The sequence below is a fragment of the Pleurodeles waltl genome, chromosome 6 (genome assembly GCF_031143425.1).
Source record: "Pleurodeles waltl isolate 20211129_DDA chromosome 6, aPleWal1.hap1.20221129, whole genome shotgun sequence".
In the NCBI taxonomy this organism is placed as follows: Eukaryota; Metazoa; Chordata; class Amphibia; order Caudata; family Salamandridae; genus Pleurodeles; species Pleurodeles waltl.
In genome coordinates, this window is record NC_090445.1 from 1198530406 (window position 1) to 1198545005 (window position 14600).

Consider the following 14600-nt stretch of genomic DNA (forward strand, 5'->3'; position numbering starts at 1 on the left):
ACCATCTAATCGAAAACGCATTCCCCCACAATCCTTTCTGGGGAAGCCAACTTGCATAATACTGGCATTCTGGTTCACGAGTGTGGCAAACAGGTCGCGATTTGGTTTGCCCCATAAAAGGAAGAGTCGATCGAGAAGTTCCTGGTCTAGCTCCCACTCGTGGTATGGTATCACTGTCCTGCTCAGGGTGTCTGCCAGAACGTTGGTCTGTCCTGGCACATGCTCCGCTTTGAGCGAAATGTGCTTGATGGCCCATTTCCAGATATCCTGAGCCAGTTGCGAGAGTTGTAGAGATCTTGTGCCCCCTGCTTGTTTAGATAAAACGTGCTGGTCGTATTGTCCGTTCTCATTAAGATGCTTGAATTTTGAAGTTTTGGCAAAAAAGCTTTTAGAGCTAGGTCTATCGCTTTGAGCTCCAGGTGATTTATGTGGAGCCGAACCTCTTTTGCATTCCAGGATCCGCTGGTTTGCAGATCTTGGCAGTGTGCACCCCATCCCTCAAGAGAAGCATCCGTTGTCACTATGTAACTGGGTACCTGATGAAGGAATGTGAGTCCGTTGGACAAATTGGTCAGCGTTGCCCACCACTTCATGGTGGTTTGCATTAGAGGTGTTATGCGAATTCTGTCTTCGAACGAACCGCGCACCTGAATCCACTGTACATCCAATTGTTCTTGCAGGGGTCGCATATGGAGCCTGCAATCTGGGACTAGCAGAACGCATGATGAGATCATCCCTAGCAAAGATTTGTAGGTGCGGACTGAAACGAACATTTTTGTAGAGTCTCCGTGCTAAGGAGGTTAGTTTTTGTTTCCTCTCGTGAGACGGATACGCCTTGCTGTGGACCGTGTCTAGTATTGCTCCTAAGAAATTTAATACATGTGTGGGGTGAAGCTGAGATTTTTGATAATTGACGACAAACCCCAGGCCGTTTAACAATTGGAGGCAAACCGAAATATGACGTACAACCTGAGACTTTGAAGGTGCCTTTATGCTGCTACCGGAGCCAACACTTTTGTAAAAATTCTGGGGGCCGATTTTAGACCACATGGAAGAACTCGAAATTGGAGGTGCATACCAGCTACTTTGAACCTGAGGAATCTGCAGTGGAATATGAAAGTAAGCATCCTGGAGGTCTAGGGATGTCATCAGATCTCCAGTATTTAAAAGGCGCAAGACATCCTGTAGTGTTACCATCCTGAACAATTGTTTCTTTAGGAACTTTTTTAGTGCTCTTAAGTCCAGAATGGGGCACCAGTCCCCGGAGGGTTTCTTTACGAGAAAGAAGCGGGAATAGAATCCCCTGTTCCTCTGAGAAAAAAAGGGACCAGTTCTATTGCTCCTTTGCCCAGCTTCACTTGCACTTCCTTGAGGAGTTTGTTCACCCTTGGGGGCGGAGGGCCTGATGGGGGAAAACAGCTGGTGGAGTCTGTGTGAATTCCAGAGTATGGCCTCTGGCCACTATATCGAGCACCCACCTGTCTGATGTTATTGCCGCCCATTGAAGGAAATAAGAGGTGATGAGTCCTCCAACCCTCGAGATTGGTGAGGGGATAAATGCTGGTATGGCTGGTAGGTCATTGTTTCCTGCTGGTATCCCTTCCTCGGGCAGCCACTCTTCCTCTCGCTGGATGCTTATAGGCAGCAGCCGGTGGCAACCTGTAATGCTGCTGTTGCTGGTGGTACTGTTGTCGGGATCCTGTGGAGGAAGACTGATACTGGGGTCTGTACTGATGGTAGCCCCCTCGAAAGGAGTAACCTCTTCCCCTTGCTCCACGAAAAGGTTGCTTTTTATACTGTAAGGTACCTAATGATTTAGCCGTATCCATGTCCGTTTTGGTGGCTTGTAACATGTAGTCGACATGCTTCCCAAAGACTTTCACCATCAAAAGGCCTGTCGAGAACCCGGCTCTGGGCCTCCGGTCGAAATGATGTAGCCTTTAGCCATCCTTGCCTACGTAAGACTGCTGCACCAGCCAATTGTCTGAAACCAGTTAAAGAAATGTCTATTGCACTGTCTATAATCTCTGCCGCAATCCGTTCTCCTTCCTGCAACACCTTCTTCGCTTCCACCTTGACATCCTCCGGCAAGAGATCCAAGAAAGCAGACATGTCAGCCCACATCTGGCAATCATATCTCCCTAGGATGGCGAGGCAATTAGCTGCCTTGACTGTGACCGCCACTACAGAGGAGAATTTTTTCCCTATATTATCTAATCTCCTCCCTTCTTTGTCTGGGGGAGACGCTATAGGTGTGGAAGGGTTTCTAGAACGTCGTTGCACTGCCTGCGATATCACCGAATCCGGTTGCGACACTAAACAGGCCGGAGAATCATCCGGGGCCTTATATTTCTTTTCTAGCCTTGGCATTTGTGAAGGTACTGTCGCCGGATTCTTCATCGCCTTCAACCCTTCCTGCCATAAGAAATCTATCGGTATTGCGCTTACCGATCTCTTTGATGGCTCCTTGAAGTCGTAAATCAAGCACTCTGTTTCATGAGAGATAATAGAAACGCCAAATCGCTTTGCCGCTCTCTTTATCAAATTATGAAAACCTCCTATGTCTTCTGGAGGCAAATCCACTGGACCTGCTGGAGGTGGAGATGGTGTGGGGACGAGGTAATCATCCCATTCACTGGTCACTGAATCTCTTAACTCACCCTCTTCCCTTTCGCCGTCCGACGAGGGATGAGCTTCCTGCATTTGGCTACTCAATGGTATGCCAGCGTGCGGCGTCTCCGGGAGACTGGTCCTCGGGGTTTGACAAGGCGTCTGGTAGGTTTCAGGCCTGGGTGGTGTGGTAGGTGTTGATGGTGGAAACCTTCTGTAGTAGTCATTGAGCATAGATTGAAGGTCTGCCACCAATGTGCTTGGCATGGAGAGGGGTAATTGTTCTGCCGGGGAGTATGACGAAGCATAGTTGGGCTGGTTCTGCTCTTCATCTTCCTCATCAAAGTCCTGCCATTTTACATGCAGCTGAGACTGGCTACTCGCTGCACCAAACATTCCCTCGTCTTGGGAGTATGCATCATCATCATCATCATCCAAGAGATGTTGTGGGGGATATGGCAATACTTTGCTCGGGAGGTATGCATTGGAAGAATATCAGAAGATTTGTCCCCCATGGTGATGAGTGAAAGAGGCAAGAATCTTGTTGAATCGTCTTGAGAGTAAGGCATCATTGTTGACGATTGGTCCGGTGGAATACACAGGAGGGTCGATGGTTTATACATTGTCACTGCTGTCGACGATACGCTCGTCGACGGTTCCCCTGTCGGCACCTGTATCGCCGACGGTGCTGTCGTCGCCGGTGTGCCCTTCTTAAACCTCATTGAGAGGTGCTTCATTGACGGAAGTACCTTGGTCGATTGGTGGACCCACGAAGCCTCCGCCGTCGACGTGTTCATCGACGAAGCTTTTAAAAAATATTTTAGCTGTAATTATAGTCGTTGACGATAATGGTGACGGCGTCATGATCATCAGAGAGACCACCGTTGTAAACGACGACACGGTCGTTGATGTCACAGTCGACGGGGTGGTCGTCAACGGGTGCCTTTTTCCTGAAGAGAATTTTACCAGATCTTTCTGGGGTGACAGAGACAGGGATGCCCTTTTCGCGGTACTCTTCTAGTGTAGAGGCGAAGTAGGCTCTGAACGAACCTTTTTTGGCAAACTTGTGTGCGTCTCTGAATGGGAAACACCCTTTTTTGCCTCAGTAGAGACCTGCTCCATCTTTTTGGCCATCTTCCTCAGTGGCTCATCAGGCAATCTTCCTCTCTCACCTGTTCTTTTTTGGGAGTGAGAAGCATGAGATGACACTTCACTTTCGTCTGAGGAAGGATGCTCCATGGCTTTCGGCTTCTGCAGCCACAAGAGAAGCCTACCCTCACGGTCTGAGGGTTTTTTGACTAAAGGTGCGACAGATCTTGCAGTCTCTCACCTTGTGGTCTGGATGGAGGCAGTAGATGCATTTCTTGTGGGGGTCATCAACATGTAGTCTCTTCTTCCCACAACTGCCACAGTCTCTGAACAGACACTTTTTTGTCTTTTCAGACATGATAAAGCTGGAAAGCTGTTTTCCTGAGAGAAACAATTTTCAGTCAGAAAAAGGTAAACTGAGCAGAGCTCAGGGGGACTCCCTTCACATGACGTGCGGTAGAAAATCTGAGGGAATTCAGCCTCTGTTGGGAGTGTTTGGGAGGGGGCTGAATCCTGATTGGTTGACACTGAAGTTTGGGTCTTTTCACAAAAACAAGGTGGATAGGCTATAAAATATCCTATGGGAGCCTACTGGTTTCAAACGTACTGCTTTGTGTATTTAAAGTTACCGTGAGGCTCCCACCTCGACGACGGGAATGATTCAAGCATGTGAATCAATGAAAGATCCATTACTGGAGAACAAATGTTATACTAATGAATGCCATCAAGCGCTGTGCCAACCTAACAGACACTAGGCATACAAACGACCACTTAAACTGCACCCACAGTACAGAACAACAAGAACAACACACTAGGAATTAAAAACCATACAGGATGAAAACTAACAGCACAGTGGTTGTAAAGAACACCCAAACAACTATATAGACAAACTGTAAAATACACTGCATTAATGTGTCGCCAATGTACTAAATATTTCTTAATGATGTAAGTAACACACAAAAAAATATGCTAACTTGAAGCAAATGCCAAAATAAGAAACAATGTAAAGTTTAAAAATATCAATAAACAGATTTGTGAAAAAAAAAGTCAAACAGCACTTACACACATGAAGGAAAACATTCAGTTACACAAAAAAAAAAAAAAAAGTGTTTACACAATTACCAAAAGGTAATATACTAGATATGTACACTACTAATTAGAAATGGGCATAAAAGCAGTAGAAAACAGTGCAATAGTCACCCTAAGGGAGCCCAAACCACATACTGAAGAAAAGAAAAAACTATGGAATGCGAATGCGAATGCAGGAAACCCACCTAGGTAACTGGAATATGTAGAGGGGAGCTGGGGGAACTAGGAGACCCCAAAGATAACTACCACAGTGCCCCTTTAAAGACCAGGAAGAAAGGAGTAAGTTACTGGATTTTCCCTAAACCACCCAAAAGGACAAAAAAAGATAATACAACATCCAGACAAGGCTGTATGAAACAAGCAGCAGATTCCTGAAGAGGAAGACCTGTGAAAGGAGAGGATAAAGCCCAGAAGTGTCAGGTGGTGGCAAGAGCCACTACCCACCTATCTGTGGCTGCAGGAGTTGGTCGAGGGTAGGACAAAGACAGTGAGCAATGCAGCCCTGGAGTTCCTGGAGGATGCAGTAGACGTCCCACACGAATGGAAGATTGCAGTTGGTCAGTGGTGTGGAAGTGCCACCAACAAGCCTTGGCAAAGGCAAAAGTCATGATGAAGCAAAAGTGGAGCTGCAGGGGAACCAGCAGAGTCCAGGAGGAGTGTTGGGGGGGGGGGGGGGGGGGGGGGGGGGGGGTCTCAGAAAGGCAAACGAAAATCCAGCCTCCACAGGAGACGCACTGGAAGAGGAACCAGGAGTCGCAGTGGAGCCCACGCAGCACAACTGAAGAGTCCCACGCCACAGGGAAATCACTCAGAGGGCTGTGCGTCACAGGGAAGAGTGCTGGGGCTACACTGTACAATGTTGCAAGCAGAGTCTTTGTTGTGGATGCAGATTGACTGTTCCTGGAGGGTCCAGTTGCAGTGGCTAGAAGTCAAATTAGAGGTTGCAGAGGAGTCCTGCTGTAATTTCCCAAGCCAAATCTGAGGACCCATCCAAGAGAGAGATCCCCAATAGCCCTGAAAGGAGGTTAGGGGGGGGGGGGGGGGGGGGGGGCTGGGGGGATTGGTTACCTAGCTAGGTGACCACGTATCAGGAGGCGGCTCTAATGTCGTCATCTGCCAGACCTGGCCCACCCAGATGCTCCCAGAGGCCTCTGTCCACCTTGGATTTAAGATGGCAGAATCAAGGGACCCTCTGGAGGAGCTCTGGACACCACCCCTGGGGTGGTGGTGGACAGGGGAGCGGTCACTCCCCTTTCCATTGTCCAGTTTCACCTCAGAGCAGGGACTAGAGGTCTCCCCTGCCAAGCCATGCAACACCTATTTCCAAAAAGGGAGAGAGTGTTACAACCCCCCTTCCCCCACCCCATCCCCCCCTTACACAAAAGGAAATCCCTTGTTCTGCCTTCCTGGACTTGAGCTCATCAAGCAGCAGGAGGGCAGAAACCTGTCTGAGGGTTGGCAGCAGCTTGGGCTGCCTGGAAAACTCCAGAGGGCTGGTAGGAGCAATGCTGGGGGTCCTCTAAGGAGCCCCCAGAGTGAATGAAATCATACTTCCAATACTGGCAACAGTATTGGGATAGGATTCTGACATGTTTATACCAAACATGCCTAGGTTCCAAGTTACCATTATGTATCTGGACATAGATAGTAACCTATGTCCAGTACACGCATAAAATGGCGTTCCCGCGCTCACGAAGTCCTTGAGAATAGAGCTGGAGTGCCATCACAAACAGGTTGCACCGTGCCCTCTTGGGTAGGAGGGCCTACCACAGGGGTGACTTACAGTGACCTGGTACAGTGACCTGTAGTGAAATGGGTGCATGCACCTTTTCACATTGGCTGCAACGGCAGGCCTGCAGATACACTTTGCATGGGCGGCATAATACATGCTGCAGCCCATGGGGAACCCCTGGTGCCCCAATGCCCTGGGTACCATATAATAGGAACTTACAAAAGGGCAGCAGTATGTCAAATGTGGGGTGTGTGAACCAAGCAGCCAAATTTAAAGGAAGAGAGCACAGTCACTGGAAACCTGGTTAGCAGGATACCAGTGGACACAGTCAAACACTGACAATAGGCAAAAAGTGGGGTTAACCATGCCAGAAAGAGGATACTTTCCTACAGTCTAACAGGTATAAGCAAAACAACTTTTCAAATCAGATACACCTGGTATTTTACTGTGATTAGACGGTGGCACAAGTGAATTAAGTACAAATACAGCACTTGCCATTTAACGTCATACTACTTTCAGCAACTACACAAAAAAAATGCCACTATTCCCAGAGAAAAGGGTTATTTAGCGAAGATGGAATATTACTTATTAATTTAAAACTCCAAACCTGCTTTAAAATGCAGCCAGCACATTTATATTTCCTGTCTGTAAATGCTATGTTTACATCAAGCTTTGAATAACAAATTGAAAGGAGGGAGGGTGATTAATGTAACTAGCATGAGAGAAAAAAACTGAATATTAGGCAGAACAAAAAAAATCTGCAATTGAAATGAAAATATTAATATACTAATCACAAAATAATTCAATGAGCATGTGATATGCAGAAAACTTCAGGTACAAACGGCCTGTAGGTAATAATCAATGAAGACATAATTACCTCATTCTCCACTTTACTTTTTTTGGCCACTGACAGGATTTCCTAAAGAAACAATACAGATTAGCACAAACTAAACATGTTCACATCTGTACAGAGCAATTTATGTTTGAGTTTAGGTAGTTAAAAGCTTTCTTCAAATCAGTTTTGTTTCTGTTGGTTGAAGGATTTTTGTGGTAGCTGTGTTCTCAAAAATAATTTAAGCAGAAATCAAGGTCTTTTAAACAGTACCATTTCAGAGTCGGTCAAGGCATACTTTTCTGATGACCAAACCATTCTCACCATCAGTGATCAAGCAAATTAAAAGGATGGAGCGGAAGGGGACGGGAGGGGGTGGACCTACAACAGCCCTAACCCAGACACAGGGAGCATATTTAAAACTAATGGATTCTGAATGGTACCTTGGACCTCAGAGTCTTAAGATTAGAAAAGATAGGTAAGCAGTTTTAAATAGCATAATCAATTATGCGAATTCCATGTATAAAAGTTGGAACACCTGCGCAGATTAGACCTCACAATATATCATTTCAACTCTGTCTAAATTTCCCTGAAATCATAATGCACTTAAGATTTACGTTTAATACTGGGTTCTTCAGATATATCACTAATCCAATTGGGTAGGAATATTGGATCTACAATAATTGTTGTGGGTGAATAAAGAGGTCCAGGAAGCAACTGTCCTTAATCAACTTAATGTCAATTATTCAAGGGTGTATAGCTACTAAAAAAACCACCTGTAAACATTACTTTTGAAGCACAACCGTGCACTTGCAACTGAAAAGCATCCCTTATTAAAAAGCAGTGATATCTCACACAAACACTTCTAAGGAGATTTTAACAGAAGTAGTGTTCATGTAGAACAGGAACATCAGTTCTAGAGGTGATCACTAACAAACCTTCAGTTTATTTATTAAAGAGTAGGGAGCCTAAAATAAGTATCAGATTCACTACAGCAACAGGATCTTGCGTTAGAGGCTTCAAAATGTTTTTCTTTATCAAAATAAAATAAATAAAAAACAGCAGACAGAATGTATGCATTGGCTTCCAGTAATGAACTGTAAGGAAAATGTTACTTACCCAGTAAGCATCCGTGGCATGTAGTGTTCACATGCTCTCCATACTCCTCCCATCGAATGGGTTCGAAGTGTTGCAAGTTGTTTTTCTTCGAAGAAGCATTTTCAAGTCACAGAATCGAGTGACTTTCTCAGTAATACTACACATGAGCATTGACTCCTTTGTTAAACTGTTTCCCCACAGGCGGGTAAGAAAAGGAGTGTAGAGGAAGTACAAAGATGTCCATGCAAATGCAGTTATATATGTACAACTATATACAACTATAAAAGTAACTGTACTGGTCACAGGCATACAGGGAGGAGGGAGGGCGTATGTAAATCTACATCATTAAATGCCATGAACAGAAGCTTACTCTAAGTAACATTTTCTGTTTGTTGGCATATGTGACTGTAAAGCAGTCCCTCCATGAAAGCAGTGACTAGCCTGTGGGAGTTGTAGTTCACAGGGAAAGTGTTCTTTCTACTGCTTGGCCTACTAGTACCTCCACACAATGTATGGAAAACGAATATGGTGTATACCATTGTAGCTGCTTTACAAATGTAAGCTATGGGTATATTTCCAAAGAAAGCCATAGATGCTCCCTTCTTCCTAGAAGAGTGTACTCTGGGAATGACAGGAAGTTGTCTTTTTGCGTGGCATAACAAGTTAGTATACATTTTACTATCCATCTGGCTATGCAGTCCTCGGATATTGGATTGCTTTTGTGAGGTAATGAAAAAGCTATTAAGAGCTGTTTAGTTTTCCTAAAGTCAAACATCAATGCACGTTTAACATCTAAACTAAGTCCAGCTGCAGACCCAAGACTTGAATTTCAATGGATTGATTTGGAATTGCGAAACCACTTTAGGAAGGCACTTTGAGTTTGTGCGAAGGATCACCTTGTCTCTATGAATGTGGAATAAAGGTTCGGGCCTGGAGAACACCATCGCATCTGAGTGATGTGATAGAGACTGAGAATGCCACTTTTCAAGAAAGATACTGAAGAAGGCATGAGTTAAGTGGTTCAAAAGGAGGGCCCATCAGCCTGGCAAACACTATTATTGAGGTTCCAGGATGGAGTAGGAGGCACTCTGGGTGGAATAACCATCAAGGCCTTCCATGAAAGAGATTCTAAAAGGACGGACGTAGGGAGGGAAGGAATGAAGGATGTATCCTGTCCTGAAAGGAAGGAAGGAAGTGGTCTGTTCTGAAAGGGAGGGAGGAAGGAAGGAAGGAAGGAAGCATGTAGTCTGTTCTGAAAGGGAGGGAGGAAGGAAGGAAGGAAGCATGTAGTCTGTCCTGAAAGGGAGAGAGGAAGGAAGGAAGGAAGCATGTAGTCTGTCCTGAAAGGGAGGGAGGAAGGAAGGAAGGAAGCATGTAGTCTGTTCTGAAAGGGAGGGAGGAAGGAAGGAAGGAAGCATGTAGTCTGTCCTGAAAGGGAGGGAGGAAGGAAGGAAGGAAGCATGTAGTCTGTCCTGAAAGGGAGGGAGGAAGGAAGGAAGCATGTAGTCTGTCCTGAAAGGGAGGGAGGAAGGAAGGAAGCATGTAGTCTGTCCTGAAAGGGAGGAAGGAAGGAAGGAAGCATGTAGTCTGTCCTGAAAAGGAGGAGGGAAGGATGTAGTCTGTCCTGAAAGGGAGGAGGGAAGGATGTAGTCTGTCCTGAAAGGGAGGAGGGAAGGATGTAGTCTGTCCTGAAAGGGAGGAGGGAAGGATGTAGTCTGTCCTGAAAGGGAGGAGGGAAGGATGTAGTCTGTCCTGAAAGGGAGGAGGGAAGGATGTAGTCTGTCCTGAAAGGGAGGAGGGAAGGATGTAGTCTGTCCTGAAAGGGAGGAGGGAAGGATGTAGTCTGTCCTGAAAGGGAGGAGGGAAGGATGTAGTCTGTCCTGAAAGGGAGGAGGGAAGGATGTAGTCTGTCCTGGAAGGAAGGAAGGAAGGAAGGATGTAGTCTGTCCTGGAAGGAAGGAAGGAAGGAAGGAAGGATGTAGTCTGTCCTGGAAGGAAGGAAGGAAGGAAGGATGTAGTCTGTCCTGGAAGGAAGGAAGGAAGGAAGGATGTAGTCTGTCCTGGAAGGAAGGAAGGAAGGATGGATGTAGTCTGTCCTGGAAGGAAGGAAGGAAGGATGTAGTCTGTCCTGGAAGGAAGGAAGGAAGGATGTAGTCTGTCCTGGAAGGAAGGAAGGAAGGAAGGATGTAGTCTGTCCTGGAAGGAAGGAAGGATGTAGTCTGTCCTGGAAGGAAGGAAGGAAGGATGTAGTCTGTCCAGAATGGATGGAAGGAAGTAAAGAAGGATGTAGTTGTCCTGAAAGGAAGGCAGGAAGTAAAGAAGGATGTAGTCTGTCCAGAATGGAAGGAAGTAAAGAAGGATGTAGTCTGTCCAGAATGGATGGAAGGAAGTAAAGAAGGATGTAGTCTGTCCTGAAAGGGAGGAGGGAAGGATGTAGTCTGTCCTGAAAGGGAGGAGGGAAGGATGTAGTCTGTCCTGAAAGGGAGGAGGGAAGCATGTAGTCTGTCCTGAAAGGGAGGAGGGAAGCATGTAGTCTGTCCTGAAAGGAAGGGAGGAAGGAAGGATGTAGTCTGTCCTGAAAGGAAGGGAGGAAGGAAGGATGTAGTCTGTCCTGAAAGGAAGGAAGGAAGGATGTAGTCTGTCCTGAAAGGAAGGAAGGATGTAATCTGTCCTGAAAGGAAGGAAGGATGTAATCTGTCCTGAAATGAAGGAAGGAAGGAAGGAAGTAGTCTGTCCTGAAAGGGAGGAGGGAAGCATGTAGTCTGTCCTGAAAGGAAGGGAGGAAGGAAGGATGTAGTCTGTCCTGAAAGGAAGGGAGGAAGGAAGGATGTAGTCTGTCCTGAAAGGAAGGAAGGAAGGAAGGATGTAGTCTGTCCTGAAAGGAAGGAAGGATGTAATCTGTCCTGAAAGGAAGGAAGGATGTAATCTGTCCTGAAATGAAGGAAGGAAGGAAGGAAGTAGTCTGTCCTCAAAGGAAGGAAGGAAGGAAGGAGTCTGTCCTCAAAGGAAGGAAGGAAGGAAGGAGTCTGTCCTCAAAGGAAGGAAGGAAGGAAGGAGTCTGTCCTCAAAGGAAGGAAGGAAGGAAGGAGTCTGTCCTCAAAGGAAGGAAGGAAGGAAGGAAGGAAGTACTCTGTCCTGGAAGGAAGGAAGGAAGGAAGGAAGGAAGTACTCTGTCCTGGAAGGAAGGAAGGATGTAGTCTGTCCTGGAAGGAAGGAAGGAAGTACTCTGTCCTGGAAGGAAGGAAGGAAGGAAGGAAGGAAGGAAGGAAGTACTCTGTCCTGGAAGGAAGGAAGGATGTAGTCTGTCCTGGAAGGAAGGAAGGAAGGATGTAGTCTGTCCTGGAAGGAAGGAAGGATGTAGTCTGTCCTGGAAGGAAGGAAGGATGTAGTCTGTCCTGAAAGGAAGGAAGGAAGGATGTAGTCTGTCCTGAAAGGAAGGAAGGAAGGAAGGAAGGAAGGAAGTAGTCTGTCCTGAAAGGAAGGAAGGAAGGAAGTAGTCTGTCCTGAAAGGAAGAAAGGAAGGAAGTAGTCTGTCCTGAAAGGAAGAAAGGAAGGAAGTAGTCTGTCCTGAAAGGAAGAAAGGAAGGAAGTAGTCTGTCCTGAAAGGAAGGAAGGAAGGAAGTAGTCTGTCCTGAAAGGAAGAAAGAAAGGAAGGAAGGAAGGAAGGAAGGATGTAGTCTGTCCTGGAAGGAAGGAAGGAAGGAAGGATGTAGTCTGTCCTGGAAGGAAGGAAGGAAGGAAGGATGTAGTCTGTCCTGAAAGGAAGGAAGGATGTAGTCTGTCCTGAAAGGAAGAAAGGAAGGAAGTAGTCTGTCCTGAAAGGAAGGAAGGAAGGAAGTAGTCTGTCCTGAAAGGAAGAAAGAAAGGAAGGAAGGAAGGAAGTAGTCTGTCCTTAAAGGAAGGAAGGAAGGATGTAGTCTGTCCTTAAAGGAAGGAAGGAAGGAAGGATGTAGTCTGTCCTTAAAGGAAGGAAGGAAGGAAGGATGTAGTCTGTCCTGGAAGGAAGGAAGGATGTAGTCTGTCCTGGAAGGAAGGAAGGATGTAGTCTGTCCTGGAAGGAAGGAAGGATGTAGTCTGTCCTGGAAGGAAGGAAGGATGTAGTCTGTCCTGGAAGGAAGGAAGGATGTAGTCTGTCCTGGAAGGAAGGAAGGATGTAGTCTGTCCTGGAAGGAAGGAAGGATGTAGTCTGTCCTGAAAGGAAGGAAGGATGTAGTCTGTCCTGAAAGGAAGGAAGGAAGTAGTCTGTCCTGAAAGGAAGGAAGGAAGGATGTAGTCTGTCCTGAAAGGAAGGAAGGAAGGATGTAGTCTGTCCTGAAAGGAAGGAAGGAAGGATGTAGTCTGTCCTGAAAGGAAGGAAGGAAGGAAGGATGTAGTCTGTCCTGAAAGGAAGGAAGGAAGGAAGGATGTAGTCTGTCCTGAAAGGAAGGAAGGAAGGAAGGATGTAGTCTGTCCTGAAAGGAAGGAAGGAAGGAAGGATGTAGTCTGTCCTGAAAGGAAGGAAGGAAGGAAGGATGTAGTCTGTCCTGAAAGGAAGGAAGGAAGGAAGGAAGGATGTAGTCTGTCCTGAAAGGAAGGAAGGAAGGAAGGAAGGATGTAGTCTGTCCTGAAAGGAAGGAAGGAAGGAAGGAAGGATGTAGTCTGTCCTGAAAGGAAGGAAGGATGTAGTCTGTCCTGAAAGGAAGGAAGGAAGGAAGGATGTAGTCTGTCCTGAAAGGAAGGAAGGAATGATGTAGTCTGTCCTGAAAGGAAGGAAGGAAGGATGTAGTCTGTCCTGAAAGGAAGGAAGGAAGGATGTAGTCTGTCCTGAAAGGAAGGAAGGAAGGAAGGATGTAGTCTGTCCTGAAAGGAAGGAAGGAAGGAAGGATGTAGTCTGTCCTGAAAGGAAGGAAGGAAGGATGTAGTCTGTCCTGAAAGGAAGGAAGGAAGGATGTAGTCTGTCCTGAAAGGAAGGAAGGAAGGATGTAGTCTGTCCTGAAAGGAAGGAAGGAAGTAGTCTGTCCTGAAAGGAAGGAAGGAAGGAAGCATGTAGTCTGTCCTGAAAGGAAGGAAGGAAGGAAGCATGTAGTCTGTCCTGAAAGGGAGGGAGGAAGGAAGGAAGCATGTAGTCTGTCCTGAAAGGGAGGAAGGAAGGAAGGAAGCATGTAGTCTGTCCTGAAAAGGAGGAGGGAAGGATGTAGTCTGTCCTGAAAGGGAGGAGGGAAGGATGTAGTCTGTCCTGAAAGGGAGGAGGGAAGGATGTAGTCTGTCCTGAAAGGGAGGAGGGAAGGATGTAGTCTGTCCTGAAAGGGAGGAGGGAAGGATGTAGTCTGTCCTGAAAGGGAGGAGGGAAGGATGTAGTCTGTCCTGAAAGGGAGGAGGGAAGGATGTAGTCTGTCCTGAAAGGGAGGAGGGAAGGATGTAGTCTGTCCTGAAAGGGAGGAGGGAAGGATGTAGTCTGTCCTGAAAGGGAGGAGGGAAGGATGTAGTCTGTCCTGAAAGGGAGGAGGGAAGGATGTAGTCTGTCCTGAAAGGGAGGAGGGAAGGATGTAGTCTGTCCTGAAAGGGAGGAGGGAAGGATGTAGTCTGTCCTGAAAGGGAGGAGGGAAGGATGTAGTCTGTCCTGAAAGGGAGGAGGGAAGGATGTAGTCTGTCCTGGAAGGAAGGAAGGAAGGAAGGATGTAGTCTGTCCTGGAAGGAAGGAAGGAAGGATGTAGTCTGTCCTGGAAGGAAGGATGTAGTCTGTCCTGGAAGGAAGGAAGGAAGGATGTAGTCTGTCCTGGAAGGAAGGAAGGAAGGAAGGATGTAGTCTGTCCTGGAAGGAAGGAAGGAAGGAAGGATGTAGTCTGTCCTGGAAGGAAGGAAGGAAGGAAGGATGTAGTCTGTCCTGGAAGGAAGGAAGGAAGGATGTAGTCTGTCCTGGAAGGAAGGAAGGAAGGATGTAGTCTGTCCAGAATGGATGGAAGGAAGTAAAGAAGGATGTAGTTGTCCTGAAAGGAAGGCAGGAAGTAAAGAAGGATGTAGTCTGTCCAGAATGGAAGGAAGGAAGTAAAGAAGGATGTAGTCTGTCCAGAATGGATGGAAGGAAGTAAAGAAGGATGTAGTCTGTCCTGAAAGGGAGGAGGGAAGGATGTAGTCTGTCCTGAAAGGGAGGAGGGAAGGATGTAGTCTGTC

At 46.6% G+C, this 14600-nt stretch overlaps 1 protein-coding gene across 2 annotated transcripts in view; it reads right to left on the reverse strand.

Moving 5' to 3' along the window:
• HELLS (helicase, lymphoid specific) overlaps window positions 1-14600 on the reverse strand; it is a 549822-nt gene that overhangs the window by 464474 nt on the left and 70748 nt on the right. For both annotated transcript variants that reach the window (XM_069240496.1, XM_069240495.1), the window contains exon 7: window positions 7398-7439. In XM_069240496.1, coding sequence (XP_069096597.1) covers window positions 7398-7439 — 42 coding nt within the window. The remainder of the gene's footprint in view (window positions 1-7397; window positions 7440-14600) is intronic.